The sequence below is a fragment of the Rutidosis leptorrhynchoides genome, chromosome 4 (assembly GCF_046630445.1).
Source record: "Rutidosis leptorrhynchoides isolate AG116_Rl617_1_P2 chromosome 4, CSIRO_AGI_Rlap_v1, whole genome shotgun sequence".
NCBI lineage: Eukaryota > Viridiplantae > Streptophyta > Magnoliopsida > Asterales > Asteraceae > Rutidosis > Rutidosis leptorrhynchoides.
In genome coordinates this window covers 227,148,454-227,173,376 of record NC_092336.1, presented here as the reverse complement: position 1 = coordinate 227,173,376, position 24,923 = coordinate 227,148,454, and the positions used below count along the sequence as shown (strand labels likewise).

Here is a 24,923-nt window from a genome sequence, read left to right as displayed (position 1 = left end):
TGATTTTTACTCTCGATTTTGAGAGGTTTTCCAGGTAAAAAGTCTCGTGTGTATTGTGTGTGCTTGATTATTCGTTATTAGTTGATTTGCTACTGAATTGGGACAGATTTGGATTGGATTTGATATAGCTTATTTGTTAGCATCCTCACGATTTCATACGGGTCGGGAAATGTTTGTCAAACGGATGTTTGTTTCCGTTTTGTAGATTGCCCGTTGTGACCATTTTCCCATCAAATTGGTATCAAGAGCTAGGTTATTTGATTTGACTTGTGTGAAATATGGAAGCTAATACAAGTAAAATGATTAGTTTAAATGGTTCAAATTATCATGCTTGGAAAGGCAAGATGGAGGATCTTTTTTATGTGAAAGATTATTATTTGCCTGTTTTTACTGAGGATAAACCTGAAGAAAAATCAGATGCTCAATGGAAAATTTTGCATAGACAAGTATGTGGGTATATTCGGCAGTGGGTTGATGATAATGTTGTGAATCATATTACTGGGGAGACTGATGCTAAAGCCTTATGGAAAAAGCTTAAGCAGTTATATGAGCGAAAGACTGGGAATAACAAGTTGTTCTTAATTAAGCAGATGATGGCTTTGAAGTATCATGATGGGACTCCTATTACAGATCACCTAAATGCATATCAGGGTATTATAAATCAGCTTGCAGGTATGGGTATCAAGTTTGAAGATGAGATTCAGGGTCTCTGGTTACTTGGTACATTACCGGACTCTTGGGAGACTTTTAGGACATCTTTGTCCAACTCTGCACCGAATGGTACTATCACCATGGAATTGGCTAAGGGTAGTATTTTGAATGAAGAGATGAGAAGAAAGTCACAAGGTTCCTCTTCACAGTCAGACATCTTGGTCACAGAATCGCGGGGGAGAAGTCATAGTAGAGGTCAGGGTAAAAGAGGCAATCATCGTAGCAGCTCACGCAAAGGTAAATTTGCTAATGTTGAGTGTTATAATTGTCATGAAAAGGGGCACACAAAGTGGTATTGTCCAAAGTTGAAGAATGAGAAGAAAAAGGCATATGACAAGAATAAACAAAAGAAAAGTGATGGTGGTGATGATGATAAGGTTGAAGTTAACGCTATCACAGATGAGTTCTTTGTTTGTATTGATTATGATATGATCAATCTTACTCATGATGACACGAGTTGGATTGTTGATAGTGGTGCTACATGTCATGTTGCAATTTGTAGAGATCACTTCTCATCTTACACTCCAGGTGACAATGGATTTGCTAGGATGGGTAATGCCGGGTTATCAAAGATCGTTGGTATTGGAGATGTTTGTTTGAAATTTGACACGGGAATGGAGTTAGTTTTGCATAATGTAAAACATGTTCCGGATATGAGACTTAATGTTATTTCAACAGGCATTCTTGATGATGATGGTTATTATAACGGTTTTGGTAATGGTATTTGGAAACTAACTCTTGGTTCTATGATAGTGGGAAGAGGTAAGAAAGACTCAAGATTATACATAACGCGTCCGAAGATCATCCAGAACATTGTTAACGTAGTGGACAATGTTGATTCTACCGAGTTGTGGCATAAAAGACTTGGCCACATGAGTGAAAAGGGGATGTCTATCTTGTTTAAGAAGAATGTGTTGTCGGGTGTTAGTGATATTAATTTGAGTAAGTGTTCTCACTGTTTGGCAGGGAAACAGACCAGAGTTGTGTTTAAGAGTCATTCTCCTTTTCGAATGGAGAACGTACTTGATCTAGTACATTCAGATGTGTGTGGGCCTATGAAGACTAGGACACTTGGTGGATGTTCCTACTTTGTTACATTTATCGATGATCATTCCAGGAAGGTGTGGGTTTATACCTTAAAGTCAAAGGATCAAGTATTTGAAAAGTTTAAAGAATTTCATGCACTAGTTGAAAGGCAAACGGGGAAGAAGCTCAAGTGTATTCGGACTGATAATGGCGGTGAATACATTGGGAGCTTTGATGCTTATTGTAAGGAGAATGGTATTCGGCATCAAAAGACTCCACCAAAGACACCTCAGTTGAATGGCTTAGCAGAGAGGATGAACAGAACTTTGGTTGAGAGAGTTAGATGTTTGCTTTCACATGCAGGGTTGTCCGATTCCTTTTGGGGTGAGGCTTTAAATACGGCAGTTCATATTATTAATCTAACCCCTTGTGTACCTTTGCGTTTTGATGTTCCTAACAGGGTTTGGAGCGGTAAAGATGTTTCTTACCATCATTTACGAGTCTTTGGATGTAAAGCATTTGTTCATGTTCCCAAAGATGAAAGGTCAAAGCTTGATATGAAGACTAAGCCATGTGTATTCCTCGGCTATGGTGAAGATGATTTTGGGTACAGGTTATATGATCCAGTTCAAAAGAAACTTGTACGAAGCCGAGATGTTGTGTTTACAGAATATCAGATGTTAAAAGATGTTGATAAGACAGATTCAGTTCCTCAACCTAGTGCTGATCTTGTTGATTTGGATCCAGTTACTCCACAACATGTTGGAGATGATGTTCATGATAATGAACATGGTACTGATGATAATGATGCTCCAGAGCAGGTAGAGATTCCAGTACCAGATGTGCCCCCATTTGTCCCACTTAGGCGGTCTACCCGAGACCGTCATCCTTCTGTTAGATATTCTGCTGATGAATATGTACTACTCACTGATGGGGGAGAGCCAGAGTGTTATGCAGAAGCTATGAAAGATGAGCATAAGAAAGAGTGGGGTGAAGCCATGCAAGATGAGATGAATTCCTTACATGAGAACAATACTTATGAGCTGGTGAAGTTACCTAAAGGCAAGAGAGCTTTAAGAAACAAATGGGTATTCAAAGTGAAGATAGATGAGCTTACTTCACAATCAAGGTACAAAGCTAGGTTAGTCGTTAAAGGATTCAGCCAGAAAAAGGGTATTGATTTTGATGAGATTTTCTCTCCGGTCGTGAAGATGGGATCTATTCGAGTGGTTCTTGGGTTAGCTGCTAGTCTTGATCTTGAGGTTGAACAGATGGATGTCAAGACTGCTTTTCTTCACGGTGATTTGGATAAGGAAATCTACATGATGCAACCTGAAGGTTTTCGGGTTAAGGGTAAAGAAAATTATGTTTGTAGACTTCAGAAAAGTCTATATGGGTTGAAGCAAGCACCGAGACAGTGGTATAAGAAGTTTGAGTCGGTTATAGGAAAGCAAGGCTACCGAAAGACAACTTCAGATCATTGTGTTTTCTTTCAGAGGTTTGGTGATGATGATTTCATCATATTGTTGTTATACGTTGATGATATGTTAATTGTTGGTAAAAATATTAAAAGAATTGCGCAGTTGAAGCGAGAATTGAGCAAGTCTTTTGCTATGAAAGACTTGGGACCAGCAAAACAGATTCTTGGCATTCGGATTTCTAGAGATAGAGGTGCTAAGACGTTACATATATCACAAGAGCAATACATTGAAAAGGTGCTTAGTAGATTCAACATGAAGAATGCTAAAGTGGTTAGTTCCCCTCCTACTAACAACTTTAAGCTAACAAATAGAGATTGCCCTACTTCAAAGGAGGATGTTGAGGAGATGGATAAAGTTCCATATGCTTCAGCGGTTGGTAGCTTGATGTATGCTATGGTGTGTACTAGGCCTGATATAGCTCATGCGGTAGGTGTTGTTAGTCGGTTTATGTCAAATCCGGGTAAGAAGCATTGGGAAGCAGTTAAATGGATTATGAGATACTTACGAGGTACTTCAAAGTTGGGTATCACATTTGGAAATGGAGAGTCGATGCTTGTTGGTTATACAGACTCAGATATGGCAGGAAACAAAGATAACATGAAATTCACTTCTGGATATTTAATGACTTTCGCAGGGGGAGCAGTTTCATGGCAATCAAGGTTACAAAAGTGTGTTGCATTGTCTACGACCGAGGCTGAGTATATGGCAGCAACAGAAGCGTGCAAAGAACTATTGTGGATGAAAAGGTTTCTACAATACATTGGGTTTAAGCAACCACGATATGTGGTTCTTTGTGATAATGAGAGTGCGATTCATTTGGCTAGAAATTCTATGTATCATAAGCGGACAAAATATATAGATGTGCGGTATCATTGGATTAGAGAACGTCTTGAAGATGGTTCGTTTGAACTTGATAAAGTTCACACCGATGATAATGGTTCCGACATGTTCACAAAGGCTTTAGCAAGTGAGAAGCTCAAGGTATGTTGCTCGATCGCCGGGATGGCGATTCCTTCCTCATAATTGGAAAGGGGGAGATTTGTTGGGTTTTAATTGGTTTCCATTTATGAGCAAGTGTTAGTCCAAGCCCAAAGCCCAACAAAAATAGGCTCAAGATGCTAGTTGACTTAGTCAATCATTCTAGGGCATTTTAAACTTCAAGTGTGCAGCTATTTTGGTCATATGAGAGATCAGAGAGATCAAGAAAAAGAGTGAGATATTCCATTCCCGTTTTTGAAAATAGCAGGTCAGAACAGACACGATCCCCGGAGATCTAACCGTTGGATCTTCATCAAATTTGGGCTGTGTCTTCCTGACATCAGTGCCAAGGTTTTCAACCGTTGAATTCGTCTAAAGAGGTCTGTAGCTCGAGTTATAGCTTCTGGATCAGACTGCAGTTTTTTGGGTGAAATCATTCATCTTTTGTCTTTAATTGTTTCATATACTTGTTGATTGTTGTAGTTCAAGAGTATGATGATGTTGTATACCTCTAGTTGATCTAGAGAAGGATTATTGTATTGCTCTCTTGTTGATGATAGTGGAATTTAAGTGGCTTACGAGTCCCGTGATTTTTACTCTCGATTTTGAGAGGTTTTCTACGTAAAAAGTCTCGTGTGTATTGTGTGTGCTTGATTATTCGTTATTAGTTGATTTGCTACTGAATTGGGACAGATTTGGGTTGGATTTGATATAGCTTATTTGTTAGTATCCTCACGGTATTATACGGGTCGGGAAATGTTTGTCAAACGGACGTTTGTTTCCGTTTTGTAGATTGCCCGTTGTGACCATTTTCCCATCAACAACGAGTGCACATCTATGTGGTGGACATTAATTAAGTAGGTGAAATATCGAACAAGGATTGACAATCCTGATATCAAAATCCAGCTGCACACATTTTCTTCCTTGTTCTTCGTCCAATGATGTGGGTTGGGTACGTGGTAAAGAATTGGGTCACAATAGGCCAAGTTGGGTTGGCATAAACACCACTTTATTGTCCGATTTTGTAGATTAATTACTATTACTAGACTACGCAAACAAGATTCTTCTTGTAAGACGCCTCAACTGACAATCAAACAAGCTCTACAATCCCGTCTTAAGGATGTTACATGGAAGGCAATATTTATTCAGACTTAATGACCCACTAAGGGAGTGTCCTTCCGCAATTAGAACATGATCATTTTTCTTTTTGTTACAATGTTGTTCTAATTCTGATTTGACATATTAACCTTGCATCAGGCGCGACGTTTTAACCTATTCCTCTCTTAACTATTTCTCAAAAAGAAAAAAACAACAACAACAACAACAACAAAACCCAATACCACATGAGTGGTGTATGGGGGATGTGATATATAGACAATCCTTCCCCTATCCGAGAATAAAGACAAGTCATTTCTCCACCCAGAGTGAAACACTCTTAAGAGTAGAGAAAGTCATCCCTCTCTTTATTCGACGAATAAAGAGATTGCTTCCGAGAGGACCTCCGGCCTCAAAATAGAAAAATGCATTTGCGATAAAACTCCATCCAACTCGGTTCATTTTGAAGTAACTTGCCACACTCAACCTTGGCCAGTGATACGAAGGAGTGCATAACTAATACTAATCTATCTATAATCTATAATTTCTATTAAAATTCTATAATAATGATGTCATTATTAGACTAATTTTTTTGTTAAGGAAAAATCAAAAAGAAAAAGAAAAAAATTTAAGCCTTTAAGGTGATGTCATTAATCTAATTAATGATTAATTAAATTAAATCTACTTATTTATTTATTTCATGATTTTCGGAAAAAAAATTCACTCTCATTAATTATTATTATATTATTATATAAATTCAAATATAAGTTCTCTTTACGAGATTCATTACGTTATATGTGTATGCGAAATACACGTCTTAATAAAATGTTCTAATGTAGGCTTTTATGACAATGAAAATAGTAATTGTGATGAAAATTGAAAGATGATGGTGAGAGAATAAATGTAGTTCATTTATTCCGACCAAGTTAAGTACATCAATGTGTTTGTAAAAACAACGAAAAGTTTTTTAGTCGGAATCCGTCGGGTTATTAAATTAAATGACTTTAGCATTTAAATTCACTTAATATCTAAAATATATCATTAAACTGTTTCGTTTAAACAAACCCGTAGTTACACGGGTCATTTCACTAGTACTAATATATATTGCAGTAATAGTCTTACTTGGAGAAAGTATATGTATTATTATTTACATTACAGCTACGTGCTGCTGAGTAAATTGAAAATAGAAATTTCAGATTTCATCTTTCAAGATTTTAAGAATAGGGGACATTGGTCCCTGGGTTTGTTTGTCACAATACTTTTTTCGAACAACCAACTTTATTAAAACCTCAAACTAGTAAGAAGCTATAGAGGCCAAAACCAAATAATTACAAAGGATTACAAAATCAATCGGTCCTAGAAATATTACATTTGCTTCTATATCTAACAAAAAAAAAAAAAAGGAAAAATTACATATAGAATCAAAAAGTTCACTAATCTTCATTTGAGGACCAAAAATCTTAGCATTTCTAAATCTTCACATGATCCACATGTACGCTGCAACAATACTATACGGCGTGCTCTTTCCTTCTTGTCACAATACCAGTTATTACACTAAAGGAGTAAGTCGTCAAACGATATGTAACTATATCAACAAATATAAGTTTACCTCCATGCAAGTAAACAACAAAGGAAAAAGAAGTGATAAAAACAAAAACGTTAACATTCAAAAAAGAAGATTATTCAAGCTAATAATAATGATTCTAGTTTGTACTTTCGATAACCTCCATTGTAGACTGGGTTGTTGGCCCAACTCAACTGTGGGTTAGAGATCCATTCGTTCGTATTATGTTTGCATTGTACTCTATATCGGGTTGGGATTAAATGGGACTAACAAAAAGGCGAGAACTACAAGAACCAACATATTTTAGAGAATTTTATACATGTAACTTAAGCGCATCAAATTGCTTAAAACTAATGTTCATAAGGTAGTAGCCACCTTGACATACATACGATTTTTTGATATCTTCAGAGCATGCCAAACATCATGATATGCGTAGTTGCGCATATGAATTGCGCTAACATGTAGTCATTGCGTAATAATTAAAAGCTGCGCACAAGTGAATTAACGCATTTCCTGCAGTAATTGATAGGATTTGGAGGTGTGCCAAATAACCCGTTGAAGTTTGTATTGTCTATATTGCGTTGAATGAAAGGCGAACCAAGACCTTTCCCTTGATCAAAATCAAGTTCATCATCCTCTTCAGTCAAATATACAAAAGGAGATGCAAAAGTAAATATTAACTGCATAAAGTATGGATATATGCAATTACAAAGCAGTAAAAAAAGGAAACAGACAAAATGCGCTTACTCTTCTCAAGATTCTTGTGCGAATCTTCCACAACGTCTTCATTCTCATCATGATGAGAAGTTTGGGAGTTTTCATCTTGAATAATTTACTTCTTCTTCTTTGGAACGCTAGGACTTGCAACATTGGCCTGTTGTTTTCTTTTGTCGGCAACATCCACCAATGTGTCTTTGTTGATTATTGGTTCATAACTAGTTTTCGAACCCTCGCTTCGCGACGGGGGTTCGATTTTTAATGTATTTTATTGGGTTTAGTTACGGAGCCTGCGAGTGAAAAATCAACATATATGAAAAGTACCCTAAATATTTAGCGTTTTTTTAAAAATGTCCGTTTTGCGTATAGTTAGTGACATTGTGTTCATAAAATTATTTCGAGTTTAAGGATGGTGTCGGAAAAATTTAACTCGTTGCGAGCGAGAAGATATGACCTGTTAAATATTTGAGTGGAGTTTATTTAAGATATTTTATGAAAATTTTGATCTGACGCTTTAACCCCCTGTGTTGGGGGCCGATTTTAATTTTTGAACAAAGTGTGGGGGGCTTTTGTGGTGTTACTTGAAAGAAAGAAGGGGAAAAAGAAGAAGGTAAAAAGACGAAAATAACCCTGGTACTATTCATAAGTTTTGTCTAATAGTTAAGATATTTATTTAAGATATTTTATGAAAATTTTGATCTGACGCTTTAACCCCCTGTGTTGGGGGCCGATTTTAATTTTTGAATAAAGTGTGGGGAGCTTTTGTGGTGTTACTTGAAAGAAAGAAGGGTAAAAAGAAGAAGGTAAAAAGACGAAAATACCCCTGGTACTATTCATAAGTTTTGTCTAATAGTTAAGATATTTATTTAAGATATTTAATGAAAAATTTGATCTGACGCTTTAACCCCCTGTGTTGGGGGCCGATTTTAATTTTTGAACAAAGTGTGGGGGGCTTTTGTGGTGTTACTTGAAAGAAAGAAGGGTAAAAAGAAGAAGGTAAAAAGACGAAAATACCCCTGGTACTATTCATAAATTTTGTCTAATAGTTAAGATATTTATTTAAGATATTTTATGAAAATTTTGATCTGACGCTTTAACCTCCTGTGTTGGGGGCCGATTTTAATTTTTGAACAAAGTGTGGGGTCTTTTGTAGGGTTATTTGAAAGAAAGAAGGGGAGAATGGATGAGTGTGTGAGAGAGAGTGGGCGAGGAGAGAGAAATTTCAACATCTCAAAAGATTTGCGCAAGGCAGGCACGAACAAGCTTAGAGATCAGGATAAGGGCAACAAAGGAGATTCGAATGCAAGGTTCTTCGGGTATCGATTGTCTTCTTTCATGTTCTTCAATTTTGCTGATCATTGGGGGGTTCCGGAGCTATGGAGGATTTTCAAGAAGTATGGTGATCTTAGGGACATTTATGTGGCAGCTAAGAGGCTGAGAAATGGAGGTAAATTCGCCTTTGCCAGATTCCATGGCGTTGAAGACGAAATCCAAATGTTGAGAGCACTGGAAAAGATTGTGTTCGATGAAAGACCAATTAGGGTTTTCAAGGCAACTTCCAGGCCTAACCCTAATAATCCTTCGATCTTTCCCACAACTGGGAACTACAGATGGACTCCGATCAAAAATAATGGATTTAAGCATCGGGATAACAATGTTCAAAAGGTGGATGATGTGAACTTCCCTCCATTAAAAACAAACTTGGGGGCTTCGGCTAGTCATCATAACCATCAGGATTTAAGGTTCAAACTTCAGGAAAAGAGGAATGAATGGAAGACATCTAGGGAGTTTGATAAGGTTCGTGAAATCAATATTGATAACATCAGACCTCTACAAGGGTTGGAAGATCGAATACTTATTGGCGAATTATTGAATGTGGGTATGTTAAATCTCATATCAACTATTGGCAAATTGAATGGTGAAAACAACGTTTGCATCAAGTACTTAGGTGGTCTCACGATTCTACTAGTTTGCGATAATGGTAGAACCGCCAATAATATCATCAAGCGAGAAGATCATCCTCTGAAAAGATGTCTTCGTAACCTTTTGGTTTGGGATGGTTCATACTCGAATCCTGGGCGACTTGTGTGGCTGGAGATCCTAGGGGTTCCCTATAATGCTTGGGCTACTTCCACTTTTGAGGCTATCGCTGTCTGTTGGGGTAACCCTAGTGATTTCAAGAACTGTAATATCATCAATGGCAATCAAAATATGATTTCTGCGAAAGTTTTGGTTCATACACGGGACGATGAAGCGATAAATGGGGTCGTCAAAATAATTTCAGGTCCGGTATACAAATATGTTCATGTCAAGGAAACCTCAGATCCAATTGAACTTGATATCGAAACTGATAATACTTCAGATTGGGATATTGATGAGGTTAACTCAAGTGACTCAGAAGAAATATCTGATTCTCTCTCTGGTAATGAGGCAGAAGATGAAGATGATTGGGATGAGGTTGATGATGATCGGAAGAATGATCAATTCGTTACTCAACCGGTGGTGGAAGATGAAGGGTCCGAGTTTTTTGGGATTAAGGAACCTTTTGGAAAACATAATAATGGCGATGGTTTGGATAAAGCAAAAGCAACACAAGACTTTAATGAGTATCATGTTTGTACAGCTATGCCTGGTCCCATGATTTCGTGTACCAAAAAGTATAATTTGAATAATATTCCGGTTAACAATTCATATGGAAACCATGATGTTGGGCTTAAGGAGGCCCAAGTTGAAAACTCAAAAGCTAATTATTGTGGGCTGAACGAGGGAAATGATTTAGGCCCAAATGATGCTATCAAAAACAATAAACCTGGCCCAATCGTGGAGCAGGCCATTAATGGGGTTTGTGAGAATATTTTAATTGAAGATTTAGGTGCCACCGATAATTCTAATTCCAATTCAGACGATGAAGTCGAGGAAAAATCGACTATTCCTGTGGTTCCTGATTCGTCTACTGTTAGGCAGGGTTTGGATCGTTTGCCAATTGATTCTGGTTTGGAGAATTACTCTAGGTCCTGTAACACAGGACAAATTGCAAAATTGAATAAGGGTAAATCCTCCTCTAGGTCTACTCGAAGATCCACACATCCAAAGAAATCCTACTTCTCTGATTCTTCGAATTGTTGTTGGAATTCCATTGGTAATTGGAAAGCTTCTTCAAAAATCCTTCACGCCAAGAGACTAGCTCGCAGGGGGAATCATTCTGATGCTGCTAATGATATCAATTGTGTTACGTGTGGAAGCAGAAAATTGAACAGAACTAGGAAATCTGGGGTAAAATCAAAATCAAAATCCATATCTAAAGGGGGTAATCGATCTAGCAAAAAACAAGAGAACAATCAAATTATTAATGAAGGAAGTCTTGGGGTGGAGGAATTTGGTTCCAATCTTGGACTCAAATGGTCCAAGAAGGGTATGTAAATTCTTTCCTTTGTTTCGTTTTTATAGTTTTAATGAAGATTATTTCTTTAAACGTTCGTGGTTTTGGGAGTGGGAAGAATAGTAAGTTCGGGCCGGTTAAAGGTTTGTGTGTAGCTGAAAAACCGTCGATACTGATGTTACAAGAAACAAAATGTCATATGCGTGATGAAAAGTGGTTTTATAATCTATGGGGTTCAATGGACTGCAGATTTATACAGAAAGTAATGATTGGAAAATCGGGGGGGCAAATGATTATTTGGGACACAACTACCTTCGAAGCTAACAGTGATCTAATTAGTGATTTTTTCATAGCTATAAGGGGCAAGTGGGTTCATTCGGGTGAAGAAACAATCATCATTAATGTTTATGGACCGCATGATGACGGGAATAAAGTGAGGATGTGGGAAGAATTAGGTTCCGTTATGAATATTTCCGATGTCTCTTGGATAATTGGTGGTGATTTCAACGAGGTTAGGGATCCGTCGGAGAGGTTAAACTCTATCTTTCTCACTAATAGAGCTAAAAGGTTTAACGATTTCATTGATAGATATGGTCTTGTGGAAATTCCTTTAGGTGGGAGAAAGTTCACGCGGATTAGCGATGATGGTATAAAAATGAGTAAATTAGATAGATTTCTCGTGTCAAACTCTTTTCTTCCTTTATGGTCTGATCTTAAGGTAACGACGTTGGATCGAAAAATCTCAGATCATTGCCCTATCATGCTTGCGGATAGCACTATTAATTATGGACCTAAACCCTTCAAAGTTTTTGACGAGTGGTTTTCTATTGAGGGTGCTGATGAGGTAATTTCACGTTCATGGGGTGAAGCCATGCCTGGGGTTCGAAAGGATTGTGTGTTTCGTAACAAATTAAAGAGGTTAAAATTGGTTTTGAAAGAATGGAGTAAATCCCATTTCGGTAGTCTTGACTTGGAAATTGAGAAAGCGAAAAAAGTAGCCATGGATTTGGAGTCTAAAGCTGAGTCTGGTATCCTGGCACAAGGTGAACACGTTCTGTGGTTAGAGTCTAGGAAATCTTGGATCGAGAAAGAAAAGTCGAAGACAAATATGTTGAAACAAAAGGCAAGGGTACGTTGGGCTATGGACGGAGATGAAAATTCAAAATATTTTCATAATTCAATGAAAAGAAAATACAACCGCAATAACATAAGGGGGATAAACGTTGATGGGGCATGGTGTGAGTCGCCGGAAGAAATTAAAGTAGCTGCACTCGAACACTTTAAAAAAATTTTTTCGGAACCTGAATATAATCGGCCAAGTATTTCTGAGTTAGCCTACCCTTCGGTTAACACAGATCAGGCCGCTGCCTTGGAGGAGGAATTCACTGAAAAAGAGATTTGGGATGCGGTATCTAGTTGTGGTAGTTCAAAGGCACCGGGCCCCGACGGTTTTAACTTGGGTTTCTACAAGAGATTTTGGTATATAATCAAAGACGATCTTGTTGATGCTATCAAATGGTTCTGGAGTAAAGGTGAGTTCTCTCATGGTTGTAATGCTTCGTTTGTCTCGTTGATCCCAAAGAAGTCGAACCCACTTTGTTTCGGTGACTATCGTCCAATCAGTCTCATTGGGAGCTATTACAAAATTATCGCTAAGATGCTCTCAAATCGCCTTCGGAAAGTGGTTCCTAACATAATTGGTGAGCAAAGTGCTTTTATGAGTGGTAGATACATCCTTGACGGTGTGTTGGTTGCAAACGAGACGGTGGATTTTATCAAAAGGAATAAAAGGCACGGTCTCATTTTTAAGGTTGATTTCGAAAAAGCTTTTGACTCTCTAAATTGGTCCTTTCTCTTTGAAGTTATGGAATGTATGGGTTTTGGCGCACGATGGAGATCTTGGATCAAATCTTGTCTATGCTCGGCTTCAATTTCTATATTGATCAATGGATCGCCTACTAGCGAGTTCCACCTTGGGAGAGGAGTTAGGCAAGGAGACCCGTTATCACCATTTCTCTTTATTATTGCAGCGGAAGGTTTAAATATACTATCTAAGGTAGCGGTTAGTAAAGGTCTATATAAAGGAGTGGAGGTAGGTGCCGAGAAAGTGGTGATCTCGCACCTTCAATATGCTGATGATACCATCTTCTTCGGGGAGTGGAGTCGAAGAAATGCGCGTAATCTCATGTACCTTTTAGAATGTTTTGAAAAGGCATCCGGCTTGAAGGTGAATTACAACAAAAGTCAACTCTACGGTATAGGTGTGAACTGCTCGGAGGTAGAAAATTTGGCCTCCTGGTGCAATTGTCAAGCCGGGTCTCTTCCGTTTATTTACCTCGGGCTTCCGGTTGGATCCAATATGAAGAAACTGGAGAGTTGGAATCCGGTTATTGATAAGTTCACTAAACGTTTAGCGGATTGGAGAGCTAGATCGGTCTCATTCGGTGGTCGACTTACGCTTGTTAAATCGGTTCTCTCAAGCTTGCCTCTTTACTACTTCTCGCTTTTTCGTGCCCCGCCTTGCGTGTTAAAAAAACTAGAGTGTGTGCGACGTTCATTTTTTTGGGGCGGGTCGGGTTCTAATAAAAAATTGTCTTGGGTGAAATGGGAAAAACTCCTTCTTCCTCACGAAGAAGGTGGTTTAAATATTAAATCTCTTTTTTGTAAAAATTTGGCTCTTCTTTGCAAGTGGTGGTGGAGGTTCATATCCGAAACCAACACTTTGTGGATTAATGTTATTCGGAGTATTTATGGCCATTATGGTGGGCTATCGGTTGGTGAAGGGTCATCCCGGATCCTAACCGGTGGCATTTGGTCTAACATTCGTGATGCAGGTTTCAAAACGGACGAACTCGGTATTCCATTCTCCAAGTCTTTCAAGAAAATTTTAGGCGATGGTTGTGACACGAGGTTCTGGACAGAAAATTGGTTGGGTAATATGGCGCTGAAGAACAAATTTAAAAGGTTATTTCGACTTGAAGCATCTCAAAGTGCTGCTGTCTCTGATCGGTTGCAGATTCAAAACGGGTCTGTGATGGGTAAATGGGCCTGGGTTCGCGATCCAGTGGGCCGTACACATGGAGAACTAATCGAGCTCAACAGTTTACTTGGTAACGTAACTTTTTCCATTGGTTCTAAAGATAGGTGGGTTTGGATCCTAGACACATGTAATCGTTTCACTGTAAAAAAACTTTGTAACTTAATTGATCTCAAGTACATTACGGTAGATCGTTCCGACGTCACAACACTCAGAAATCAGTTTGTTCCAAAAAAAATCGAGCTGTTTATTTGGCGGGCTAGACTTGGGAGGATTCCGGTAAGGGTTGAACAAGACAAACGTGGCATCGATCTCGACAACGTTCGATGTCCCATTTGCAACGGGGATATCGAATCAGTGATGCATATTTTGAAGACTTGCAATTTCGCAAATGATCTATGGAATCGGGTTTTTTCGTGGTGGAAACTTGATTCATCTTCTTTGAATTTAGACGACTTATTCTCCGGTAGCAACTCGACACTCAATTCGGATTGGAAGATTCATGTTTGGCAAGCGGTTTGTTGGATAGTGCTCTATAGGATTTGGAAATATAGAAATCAAAAGGTATTCAACAACAAGTGTATCACTATCCCAAGTGTTTTCAATGAGATTCAAGTAATATCGTATGATTGGATTTCGAGAAGGTGTAAGAAGGCTAATCTTGAATGGTTAATTTGGATATCTAACCCAAAGGAGTGTGGTTAGCCTATTGTTGCTCTCTCTGCAACACGTTGGTGGATTCCCTGTTTGGTTTTGTTTCGGTCCTATATGTAATTGTAATTATCAGTTGGTCGTGTTCGGGATAATTGTTAGTATGTAATTTTGTTGATCAATGAAAGTTTGCTTTTCAAAAAAAAAAAAAAAAAAGAAGAAGGTAAAAAGACGAAAATACACCTGGTAATATTCATAATGTTAATTGGTTCATAATTTCACCGCGGGATCATCTTTGGACACGCGAGCGCAAAGAATCTCGCTAACATCTTCAGTTTTTCCAACGTTATCAAGCTTAATAAAATTAAATACTTAATAATGTGTATTGACAGTTTTATTTAGTGCACAGAATGGAAACAACAAACATAAAGTATACCCTGGCCATTCCGATCTAAAATAACTGGGTAATAATTTCCCAAATACAGCGGAATATTGCCATAAGGGCGGATGATAAGATTAACATTTTTGCAAAGATTTAACAATTCTTCGTCATGAGCGTCCAGTTTAGTTCGCTCATTTACGCTAGCATCAAATTATGAAACCCACTTCAAGGTTTCTGGGAACGCTTTGACAATTGATTTATCTACAATAATGAAGGATTTTTTCCAAGAAGTGATTGACGTCTTTGGGGTTTTAATAAAACCAAAGCGTGAATTAAATGTAAACCACCCAATATCGCTGGATTGAATTTAATTGATATGGTGATATACGCTAAGTAGAGGCCGCTTATTATGCGCATTGCAGAACAACTCGAAAAGAATTATTTTAGCAACTACGTAGGGGTGAAATTGACCTAAACCTATGGTGTAAGATTTAAGGACCCCGAGAAAAATTCAGGATCTCGAAGATTGCCTTGGAACATAGCACTCTCATAAATCGCTACTTTACATGGTGGCGGTTTGTTTGCACGATCTAATGGAGATAGTGCCGATGAGGCAAAATCTCTAAGTTGTGGGTATAACTCGAGTAATTGGCGAATCTTCGCATCTGTGGTGTTCGACGAAACGTTTTTTTACTGTTTTGTCGCTTATGATTGTAGAAGGAGATGATGCAGCAGATGTTGATATGATTTAAGAAAGTTAAGTAACACAATTTTGAAAAAACAGAGGCGAAAGGGAAATTGGCCTTGGTTACTTTTTTAAAATCAGAGAAGATCGGTGATGAATTACAGGAGCAGTAAAGTTGTTAAATTGCGATAATTGAAGGAGAAAGAAAGCGTAGTTAAAATGTATGTATTTGATCAATATTTATACTAATTGTAGATGGAAAGAGAATCGATGAAAACAAACGGCTAATTTAACTCGTTTATGCAACAGTAGTCGTTGCACGCGTTGATGGTACGTCCCTAGTCATTCATCCGTTTGCGGGAAATGGGCAGTCATCATTTGGCACAGGTTTCCATGTAATTAATCCAATTCAAAACGAACTACATTTTCTTTTTAAGTTCATTGCGTTACAATATCTAAAAAAAAAAAATCTTTTGATAACCCAATGAACTGGGGGACTTGATGATATGCGTAGTTACGCATATAAATTGCGATAACATGTAGTGATTGCACAATAATTAAAAGCTACGCACAAGTAAATTAACGCATTCCCCGCAATAATTAAGAATTATAATGCGTGAACCGCAAAGAGTATGAAAACTATATATAAGGGTTTTGACCTATCATTTGTGGTTGTTGTTTTCACACCCTAAAAATAGTACATGATTATAAAACTGCATTTGAAGGAAAAATACAAGGAATCTTCATTACAAATCAAGGTAACATTAAAGATCAAGGCCGGACATGGTGATTGACCATTCGAAGTAACATCTTTGAATGGAAGACGGTCATAAGGTCCCTTAAACTTCAAAGAAAACTTCAAATCCCTTTGCACTCGATCTTTATTCAATTAGAATAATTGAATGAATTTAATTTAGATCCGATCAAAACCATCTGAGTCAATAGTCGCCATCTGAGTATCTGACCATGTGCTGATGAAGACAAATGGCTACGATTAGTGTCACTCAAAAGATAAATGGTCCTGAGTTTCAACCTTAACTTTACTACACGGGCAAAGATTCGAGGGGATATTAAGGCAAGTAGATAAAGAATCTAACTTGAATCGCCATTATAAAAATTTATCTTTTTTGGAATAGATTTTATCCATTTTGTACAGTAATTCCTCAATGGAAGGACCTGCTCATCTATGTTGGATCAAATGGAAGTAACAGAGAAGTTCCCGTCTGCAGATAAGATCCATTTTCAACTATCAGAATGATTCGATAGCATTGAGGATTAGTGGAGTTTTTTTAATTAATCTTATTGGATGCTTTTATAAGACTATTTGTAGTGGTGGTGTGGGTGGGTTGGGAGCGTGTGTTGCTTTTTGTACTTTATTGATGACTAGGACGTGTGGGTTAGAAGTGTGGAGTAGTGGTGGTGTGGGTTGGTGGTGTGGGTGGGTTAGTGGAATGCTGATGTGGCATTTAATTTTTAATTTTTGTGTTTTATTTAATTATTTTATATTATTTTTTGTATTTAATTAATATTTTAAAATTATCTTTTAATTACAACGACTATATTTTGAACCGATTTTTTTTTCTCTAACACAACGGCTATATTTTGAACCGTTTTTTTTTTCTTCCTCTAAAGCTAGATTCCTCCACTTCCTCCCCTATATATACAACCCCATTTCTCAAATCATAACACACACACACTTCATATCTTCTAAAATTCTCAATTCATAAACACACACACTTCAAAATGAGTCCGTTGAATGTTGTTGTTAAAGTTCACTACGGAGGTGAATTTGATAGCGAAATGAGGAATTATACCGAGTATGAAACACGAAATTATTACATGGATGTTCATAAGTGTCCAAGTTATATGTGTTTGCTTGAGTTGCTACAACGAGACATTGACTACCCCACTAGACAAATCTGGTTTTTCAAAAAACCCAACTCTCGTGCCGCGTTACTAGAAGAAGATCACGATTGGTTTGGTGCGATTGGGCGAGCCATAATATGTAAGCAACCAATTGACCTTTACACTGAATGGATTGATGAAAGCTACGCCATTTCTGCAAGTGAAGATGAAGCTGCTCCTGAATCTCCAGGGTTTCAGCAACACGATCCACGTGAATTTGATAGCGATTGATGAATGTGTTCGCAGAAAATAGCCGTTAGGAAATTATGTTGATGTTGTTTTTTTTCTTTTTGAAATAATATAAACGTTTAAGTAATATTGAAATAAACGGCTATATCTTTAAAATAGAAAACAATTCATTACATAATTATAAATTCATTAATCATAACATACAATAACTGAACTTACTTAAACGAAACATTACATAATTATAAATTCACTAAACGAAAATACTCATCGTTAGCAGTACGAAAGTAAGGGGATAAGTTCCAAACGTGCTCGTTTAAATCTGCTTCTAACTGTCTGTGAACTTGCCTATCTCTTATTTCCTTAACCCTTGCATCTCGATCCCTCAAATCCCTTTGTAACCGTCGTGGTAGGTTCCTTTCTATCATTCTTTCTTCTCTCCTACCTATAAAAAATCCGTTATTTTCTTGAATCATGTTATGTAATACGAGACATGCATACATATGTCTTCTAATTTTGTTGAAGTCCAAAGATCTTGCCGGTGTTTTCAACATTGCAAATCTACCCTGTAATACTCCAAATGCACGCTCAATATCTTTTCTGGCACTTTCTTGAAACCGTTTAAATTTTTTTCGCGGTTTGTCAATAGGAGAATGGGGTGCTTTGACCAACATAGCCCAATCAGGGTATATACCATCACCTAGGTAATACCCTCTATCGTAGTGATGTCCATTTACATCAAATGGTGAAGGAGGAGCGGTGCCGTCCTTTATACTGTTGAACAACGGTGAGGCATTTAAAACGTTAATGTCGTTGTTTGCACCTGCCATACCAAAGAAACCATGCCATATCCACAAATCTTGAGATGCGACTGCTTCAAGCATAATGGATGGTCCCTTTTTATCCCCTCTAGTATATTGTCCTTGCCACGCAACAGGACAATTCTTCCACTCCCAGTGCATACAATCAATACTACCAAGAATACCGGGTAAACCATGTTTTTGTGCGTGAAAATTATAAAGCCGAGCAATATCTTCGGTTGTTGGCTTTCTCAAATACTCTCTCGCAAACAAATGAAATACGCATTTGCAAAAATAATCTAAACATAAAGCAGCAGTTTTCTCACCAATTTTTATGTATTCGTCAAACATATCAGGTGTAGTTCCATACGCCATTTGACGTATGGCCGCGGTACACTTTTATAATATTGTCAAACTTTGACGACCAGCGGCATCGGGACGTTCTCTAAAATACATAAAATATTCGGGAATATCACTACAATTAAAGTTAGATATACCTTCGACTATTCGGAGAAATAATTGACGACTCATTCGAAAACGTCTTTTGAATTTCTTTTCCGGATACACTGGTGAATCCGTAAAATAATCATTGAATAATCTGTCAGCCGCACTTTCACGATCCCTTGGAATATAAATTCGGGTTCGAGGGACTCGCGAACTACTAGCTTCTCCCTCCACTTCTTCTTCGCCCATACTACTAACAAGGTTAACCATTTTTTATCATCCGAATCGTCATCAATTAAAAATTGGAGCATCTTGAACGTTTTCTCCATAATGTATAATGTTTAGAGTGATTAATTTGAAAAGAAAAAATAAGATTGAAAGAAAGAATGGGTGTAAAATGAGTTAAAATTAGGTATATAAATAGGATAAAAAATATAGGAATTTTTTTTTTATTTATTTGCCAACGGATACTATGAAAGTATCCAACCAAACAGTGCCACGTGTCCCAGCCACCCCAACAATGCCGTTGCCTTCCCCGTTGGATACCGCCCCACGCCCCTTTTTTTCTCTTCGGCAACGCCTTGATACTGCAGTGGGGGGCGGCGCCGGGTGCCAGCTCACCCTCCCACGCCGTTGTTGTACCTCCGATACAAGGGGTCTAAGATAATGGCGATGGTATTAGTGGAGTTTAGACAAATTCTATATTTTGCATTTTTTTTTTTTTTTTTTATGATTTCTTTCACTTTAATTTCAATTCTAAGCCATAAAAACAAGAAATTACCATAGTACTCTGTATATGAACTACCTGTAATTTATCTCATTATTTTGGAAGTTTGTAATTATCCATAGACAAAATTGCACCGTTGACTCCTTAACTTTGTATCAAAAAGCATGTAAAACATTTTTCTACTTTTTTAGCGTGGTCGACCTTCATCTATCCAAATCTTGCACCAATCACCTTTTGCAAACTTCTGTTAGTTTAGAGTCCGTTAAGTTGGGTTAGGTGTGACTCACGTGAGGGTAAATCGTCCGGTCACTAATAAACGAAAAGGTTTTTCATGTTTTTAATACAAAGTCAAAGGGCTATTATTACCCAATTTTGTCTTTTTATTACCCAAAACAAACTCGTGACTCTTGTCTCCTATCCTTACTATTATTAAAGACAGATCGAGACGATGATGACTAATAAACAAATTGATTCATGACTCTTGACCAGTTTCTTCATTTTTTATCTAGCTAGCTGGCAAATTCACCTATGTCTTGTCAGTTTTTAACATCCCTAAAATCTTCCCCAATATTATTTTATCTAATTTATTTATGCATTTGATTGGGTCAAGTTTCTGGGATGTGATTGTCTCATTAATCTAATAAATTAATTCTCTTCGTCATCTACCCAAAAATCTCGATATTTACAGGTATTTTTTTTTTCTTTTTTAATTTACTATTGTCTTGATCTAATTTCCGATTGATGCTTAATTTGTATAGGTTATCTGGGTTTTTGATCGAAATTTAATTTTGCTATCTGGGTTTTGATTGAAATTTAATTTTTCTATCTGGGTTTTGATCAAGATATGAGTTTTTGATCAACATTGATTTTGTTATATGAGTTTTGATCAAAGTTTGATTTTGGTTCGTTGGCTTTGATCAGAATTTGATTTTGTTTATGGGTTCTAATTAAGTCTGATTTTGTTCATGGGTTTAGATTATTCTGACAAATAGTCTGTTTCCATAGCTCAATTCCGGGTAGCCACCACATGAACATGGCTAATCAAGCACAAAAAACACCAAAAAGAACACCAATTTCAACATGTGAAAAGTCTTCGTCAGCTTTAATTGATTTGATAATTTTAGCTGCTGTAATTGGTGCTTGTGGTTTCTTATTTATCCTTGTGCAAAACTATTATTCTCTGAATCACTTGAATTTATCCAAGCAAACTTTTTTATACTTGTAGATGACAATTTTGCCCTCACGTGAGTCACATGGCAATGGATCGGATATGGAGCGGGTGATGCCGTATCCATATCCATATCCATTTAGTTTGTGTCCATCCATATCCATATCCGTTTAGTTTCAGGTCATCCATCAATATTCATATCCAGTGGATTAAGCGGGTTAATGGATATCCAATGGATATTAAAAAAATGTTATGATATTTTCTAATATGCGATTAAAATACAAACGTAGTATAGTAGAAATAAATATAACATGATATAATTAAATTATATCCATAAAAATGTGTAATCTTTGTCGAAGATATAACAAAATTTGTTAAATTTTACTATAAAACATGGATTATGAAAAATTAAATATAAAATTTGTAAGTTTATTTTATTAGATATGCATGTTTTATTGTAATATATTATAGTTATAGTTATTTCATTATAAGGTTGAAAGAAAAATATAAATCTGACGATAAATGAACTTGTAATAGTAAATATGTAAGCATATATCTATATTTATGTATTTGTATATGTATTTCGGGTGGTATTGGATATATCCATGGATGAAAATTTTCATCCATGTCCATGTCCATATCCATATCCATTTAGGTTCATCCATATCCTTATCCATATCCATTTAGGTTCATCCATATCCATCACGAAGCGGGTGGATCGGGTGGATATCCACCGGATCGGGTGGCCATTGCCATCCCTAGTCACACCTGACCCAACTTAACGGACTCTAAACTAACAGAAGTTAGCAGAAGGTCATCAGTGCAAGATTTGGATAGATGAAGGTCAACCACGCTAAAAAAATAGAAAAAGGTTTTACATGCTTTCTGATACAAAGTTAAGGCGCCAACGGTGCAATTTTGTATTATCCATATATAATAATCGACACCGAGTTTTTGGTCGTTTTTGCCCACCCCCACCCAATTTCTGGTCAAAACGATAAGAGGAGAAAAAGGGGAAAAAAACCAAATCGCCCCTTAAAAAATGTGCCAACTTACACCACAACCCTCAAATCAGGGGTATAAAGTGTAAAATTAATATTTTAATTAAAAATCTTAACCAAACTTCACCCATATTTTCAACGGGACATATCTTTCCGCTCGTCTCACGCTAAATTTTTGCGAACCCACCGTTCAACTCAAAAAAATCTAACGAACATAACGGGACTAACTATATGCGAAACGGACAATTCTAAAAAAAAACGCTAAATACATCGGACTATATTCAATACTCAACGGGACATATCTTCCCGCTCGCCTCGCGCTAATTTTTTTCGAACCCACCGTTCAACTCAAAAAATCTAACAAACTCAACGGGACTAACTATACGCGAAACGGACACTTCTAAAAAAACGCTAAATATCTCGAATTATATTCAATACATACACACATCTATAATAAACTCCACAAACTAACTACATCATATTGATAATTCTGTTTCCCTTTTTTTACACAATCTTCCTGCCGTTAAAAACGCATAGGCCATTAGTTTGCGGGCCCGTTTTACTAGTTATATCTAATGCTAAAATCTTCTTTATTTATAAATGACAAGTAAGAAATTTGTTTTTTTTCCCTCATTTTTTAATTATGTTTCTCTACATATATAGTCTATAGTGAAGACAAAAGAGGCTTCGACCCATCAAACATCAAATAGTTTTTTTTAATAACTAGAGTATAATGTTTAGACTATGTCTATCAGTGACCGCCCTCCACCCACCCTCTTATGGGCCCTCGAAGGCGCCGATATCGATATCATTCCCCGCGCCTCCCTCGCCCTCGAGCCCGTTTCACCTTCTCGCCTTGAATTGTGTCATGTGTGCGCGTAAATGAGGACGGAGAAAAAGCAAGTAAACGGCTATATAGCCTTTGCAAAGTATTTAACATTTGTTATTTTTATTATTAACTTGTTTTTCCCTATATATACTTTCATACCATACCATTTCATTTTACATCAAATGCATATCTATACTATAGATACTCGCACCAATTTATTTACATCAACTATACTAAAAAATGCCTAGAAAGGTTATTGAAAATCTTACTCAAGATGCAATAGCAATTGCGAGTTCCGATTTTAGCAATGTCACACTCGATATGTTTGATATTCTAAGTGATGAAAGTAATGAAGAAGTTGTCGAACCGATTCCAAGGGCGCCAAGAAGACTTATACCAAGAGATCGAGAGGGAACCGCTATGCATTTGTGGAATGATTATTTTTTCGATGATCCGACTTTCCCCGCAACCCTTAGAAGTGACACCCACCAACCAAATAATTACACGGTGGAGCAGTGTTTTGAAGTAAATCGTTAAATAAATCGGATTGATTAAGCACGTTGATGTCATTGTTTGAACTAGCGGGTCTAAAGTAAGTGTGTCAAATCCATAAATCATATGACGCGACTGCTTCTAACATGATTGTCGGGTATCCATGATCGTCAATTGTATAATGGACTTTTTAGCTGTATGGACAATATTTCCATGCCCAATGCATACAATCTAGACCACCTAACATTCCCGGGAAACCATGTATTTTCTGCATGCTTGGCCATTAAAAGTTGTACGTCGTTTGGAGTCGGTTTTTTCAAATACTTAAACGCAAACAAATGAAACACACTTTAAGAAAAATTATTTAAACAATAGTAAGATGTTTGTTGGCGCATATGTAAATACTCATCAAAAGCATCTGGGGTAGTACCCTATGCTAATTGTCGTATCGCCGATGTTCATTTTTGAAAACATTAAAACCCAATAACCCGATAGCATCTCGCCGTGGATGAAAATATAAAAAATAATCAGGAATTGGTTCATGAGAGTAAGACATTATACGTTGGCATATGCTAGGTCCTTGAGTGCATTACAGGATTGTTGGTGATGGTAATGACAATAGAATTATCACAATAGATTGAAGTCTTTGTGAGATGAATACCATAATTATTTTGCTGGCTTTGCGTCCACAATACTTGAGCAGTACAACTACCACCAGACATATTCTCCCTCAGCAGTAGATATTGAGATAGTATTCTACTTCTTCCTGGTCCAACTGACTAGCCTTTCACCCAGCAACTGGCAACCACCAGTTGTACTCTTCCTATCTATTTTACAACCTGCAAAGTCTGCATCTGAATAACCTATTAGAGTAAAATCTTGGTCTTTGGGATACCAGAGACCACGTTTGGGATTACCCTTTAGATACCTAAATATCCTTTTTACAGCTAACATGCGTGACTCCTTAAGACTAGCTTGATATCTAGCACAGTGACATGTGATAAAAGCTGGCCTGCTGGCTGTAAGATAAAGTAGGGATCAAATCATACTTCTATACTCGGTGATATTGGGCCAAATTTCTTTAACATATCATTGATATATTTATCTTGACTTATAAAAATGTCATCATCAAATTGTTTAATTTGTAATCCAAAAAAATATTGCAAATATCTTTGTAAACTCATTTCATATGTCTGTGACCTAAGGTTTGCAAATTCTTGACAATGTTTTTCATTCATTAAACCATAAATGATATTATTCACATAAATATGTACTAGAAAGAGCTCACCAACAATCTCTTTTGAGAAAAGAGCGGTGTCAATTTTTCTAACTTTGAAGTTTAAACTAGTGATATACACATTAAGTGTCTCATATCATGCTCTAGAGGCTTGTTTAAGACCATAAAGAGCTTTGTCTAATTTATAGACATGGTTTGAATATTTACTACTTATTAAACCTGGCGGCCGCTCAACATAAAGTTCTTCTTGCAACTTTCCATTCAGAAAAGCAGATTTTTCATCCATCTGGAAAACCTTGAAGTTCTTGAAAAGCAGCAAAGGCTAAGAATAATTTGATAGTCTTGATGATAAATTTTTTTATTTTCTAGAGATATAAATTTTATGAGACTGTGTTTCCTTTTATGTTGAAAACTACTGGAAAATTTTC

At 37.0% G+C, this 24,923-nt stretch overlaps 1 protein-coding gene across 1 annotated transcript; it reads right to left on the bottom strand.

The window, feature by feature from the left end:
• Positions 1-18,039: 18,039 nt before the first annotated feature.
• On the bottom strand, positions 18,040-18,972 carry LOC139841450 (protein ALP1-like). Its single transcript, XM_071831666.1, has one exon. It carries the CDS (start codon positions 18,970-18,972, stop codon positions 18,040-18,042), a length of 933 nt encoding a protein of 310 aa, XP_071687767.1.
• Between the last annotated feature and the right edge of the window lie 5,951 nt (positions 18,973-24,923).

Bases quoted from the DNA above. Each gene is read 5' to 3' on its own strand.
- LOC139841450 (XM_071831666.1), bottom strand. From the start codon at position 18,972: ATGGCGTATGGAACTACACCTGATATGTTTGACGAATACATAAAAATT.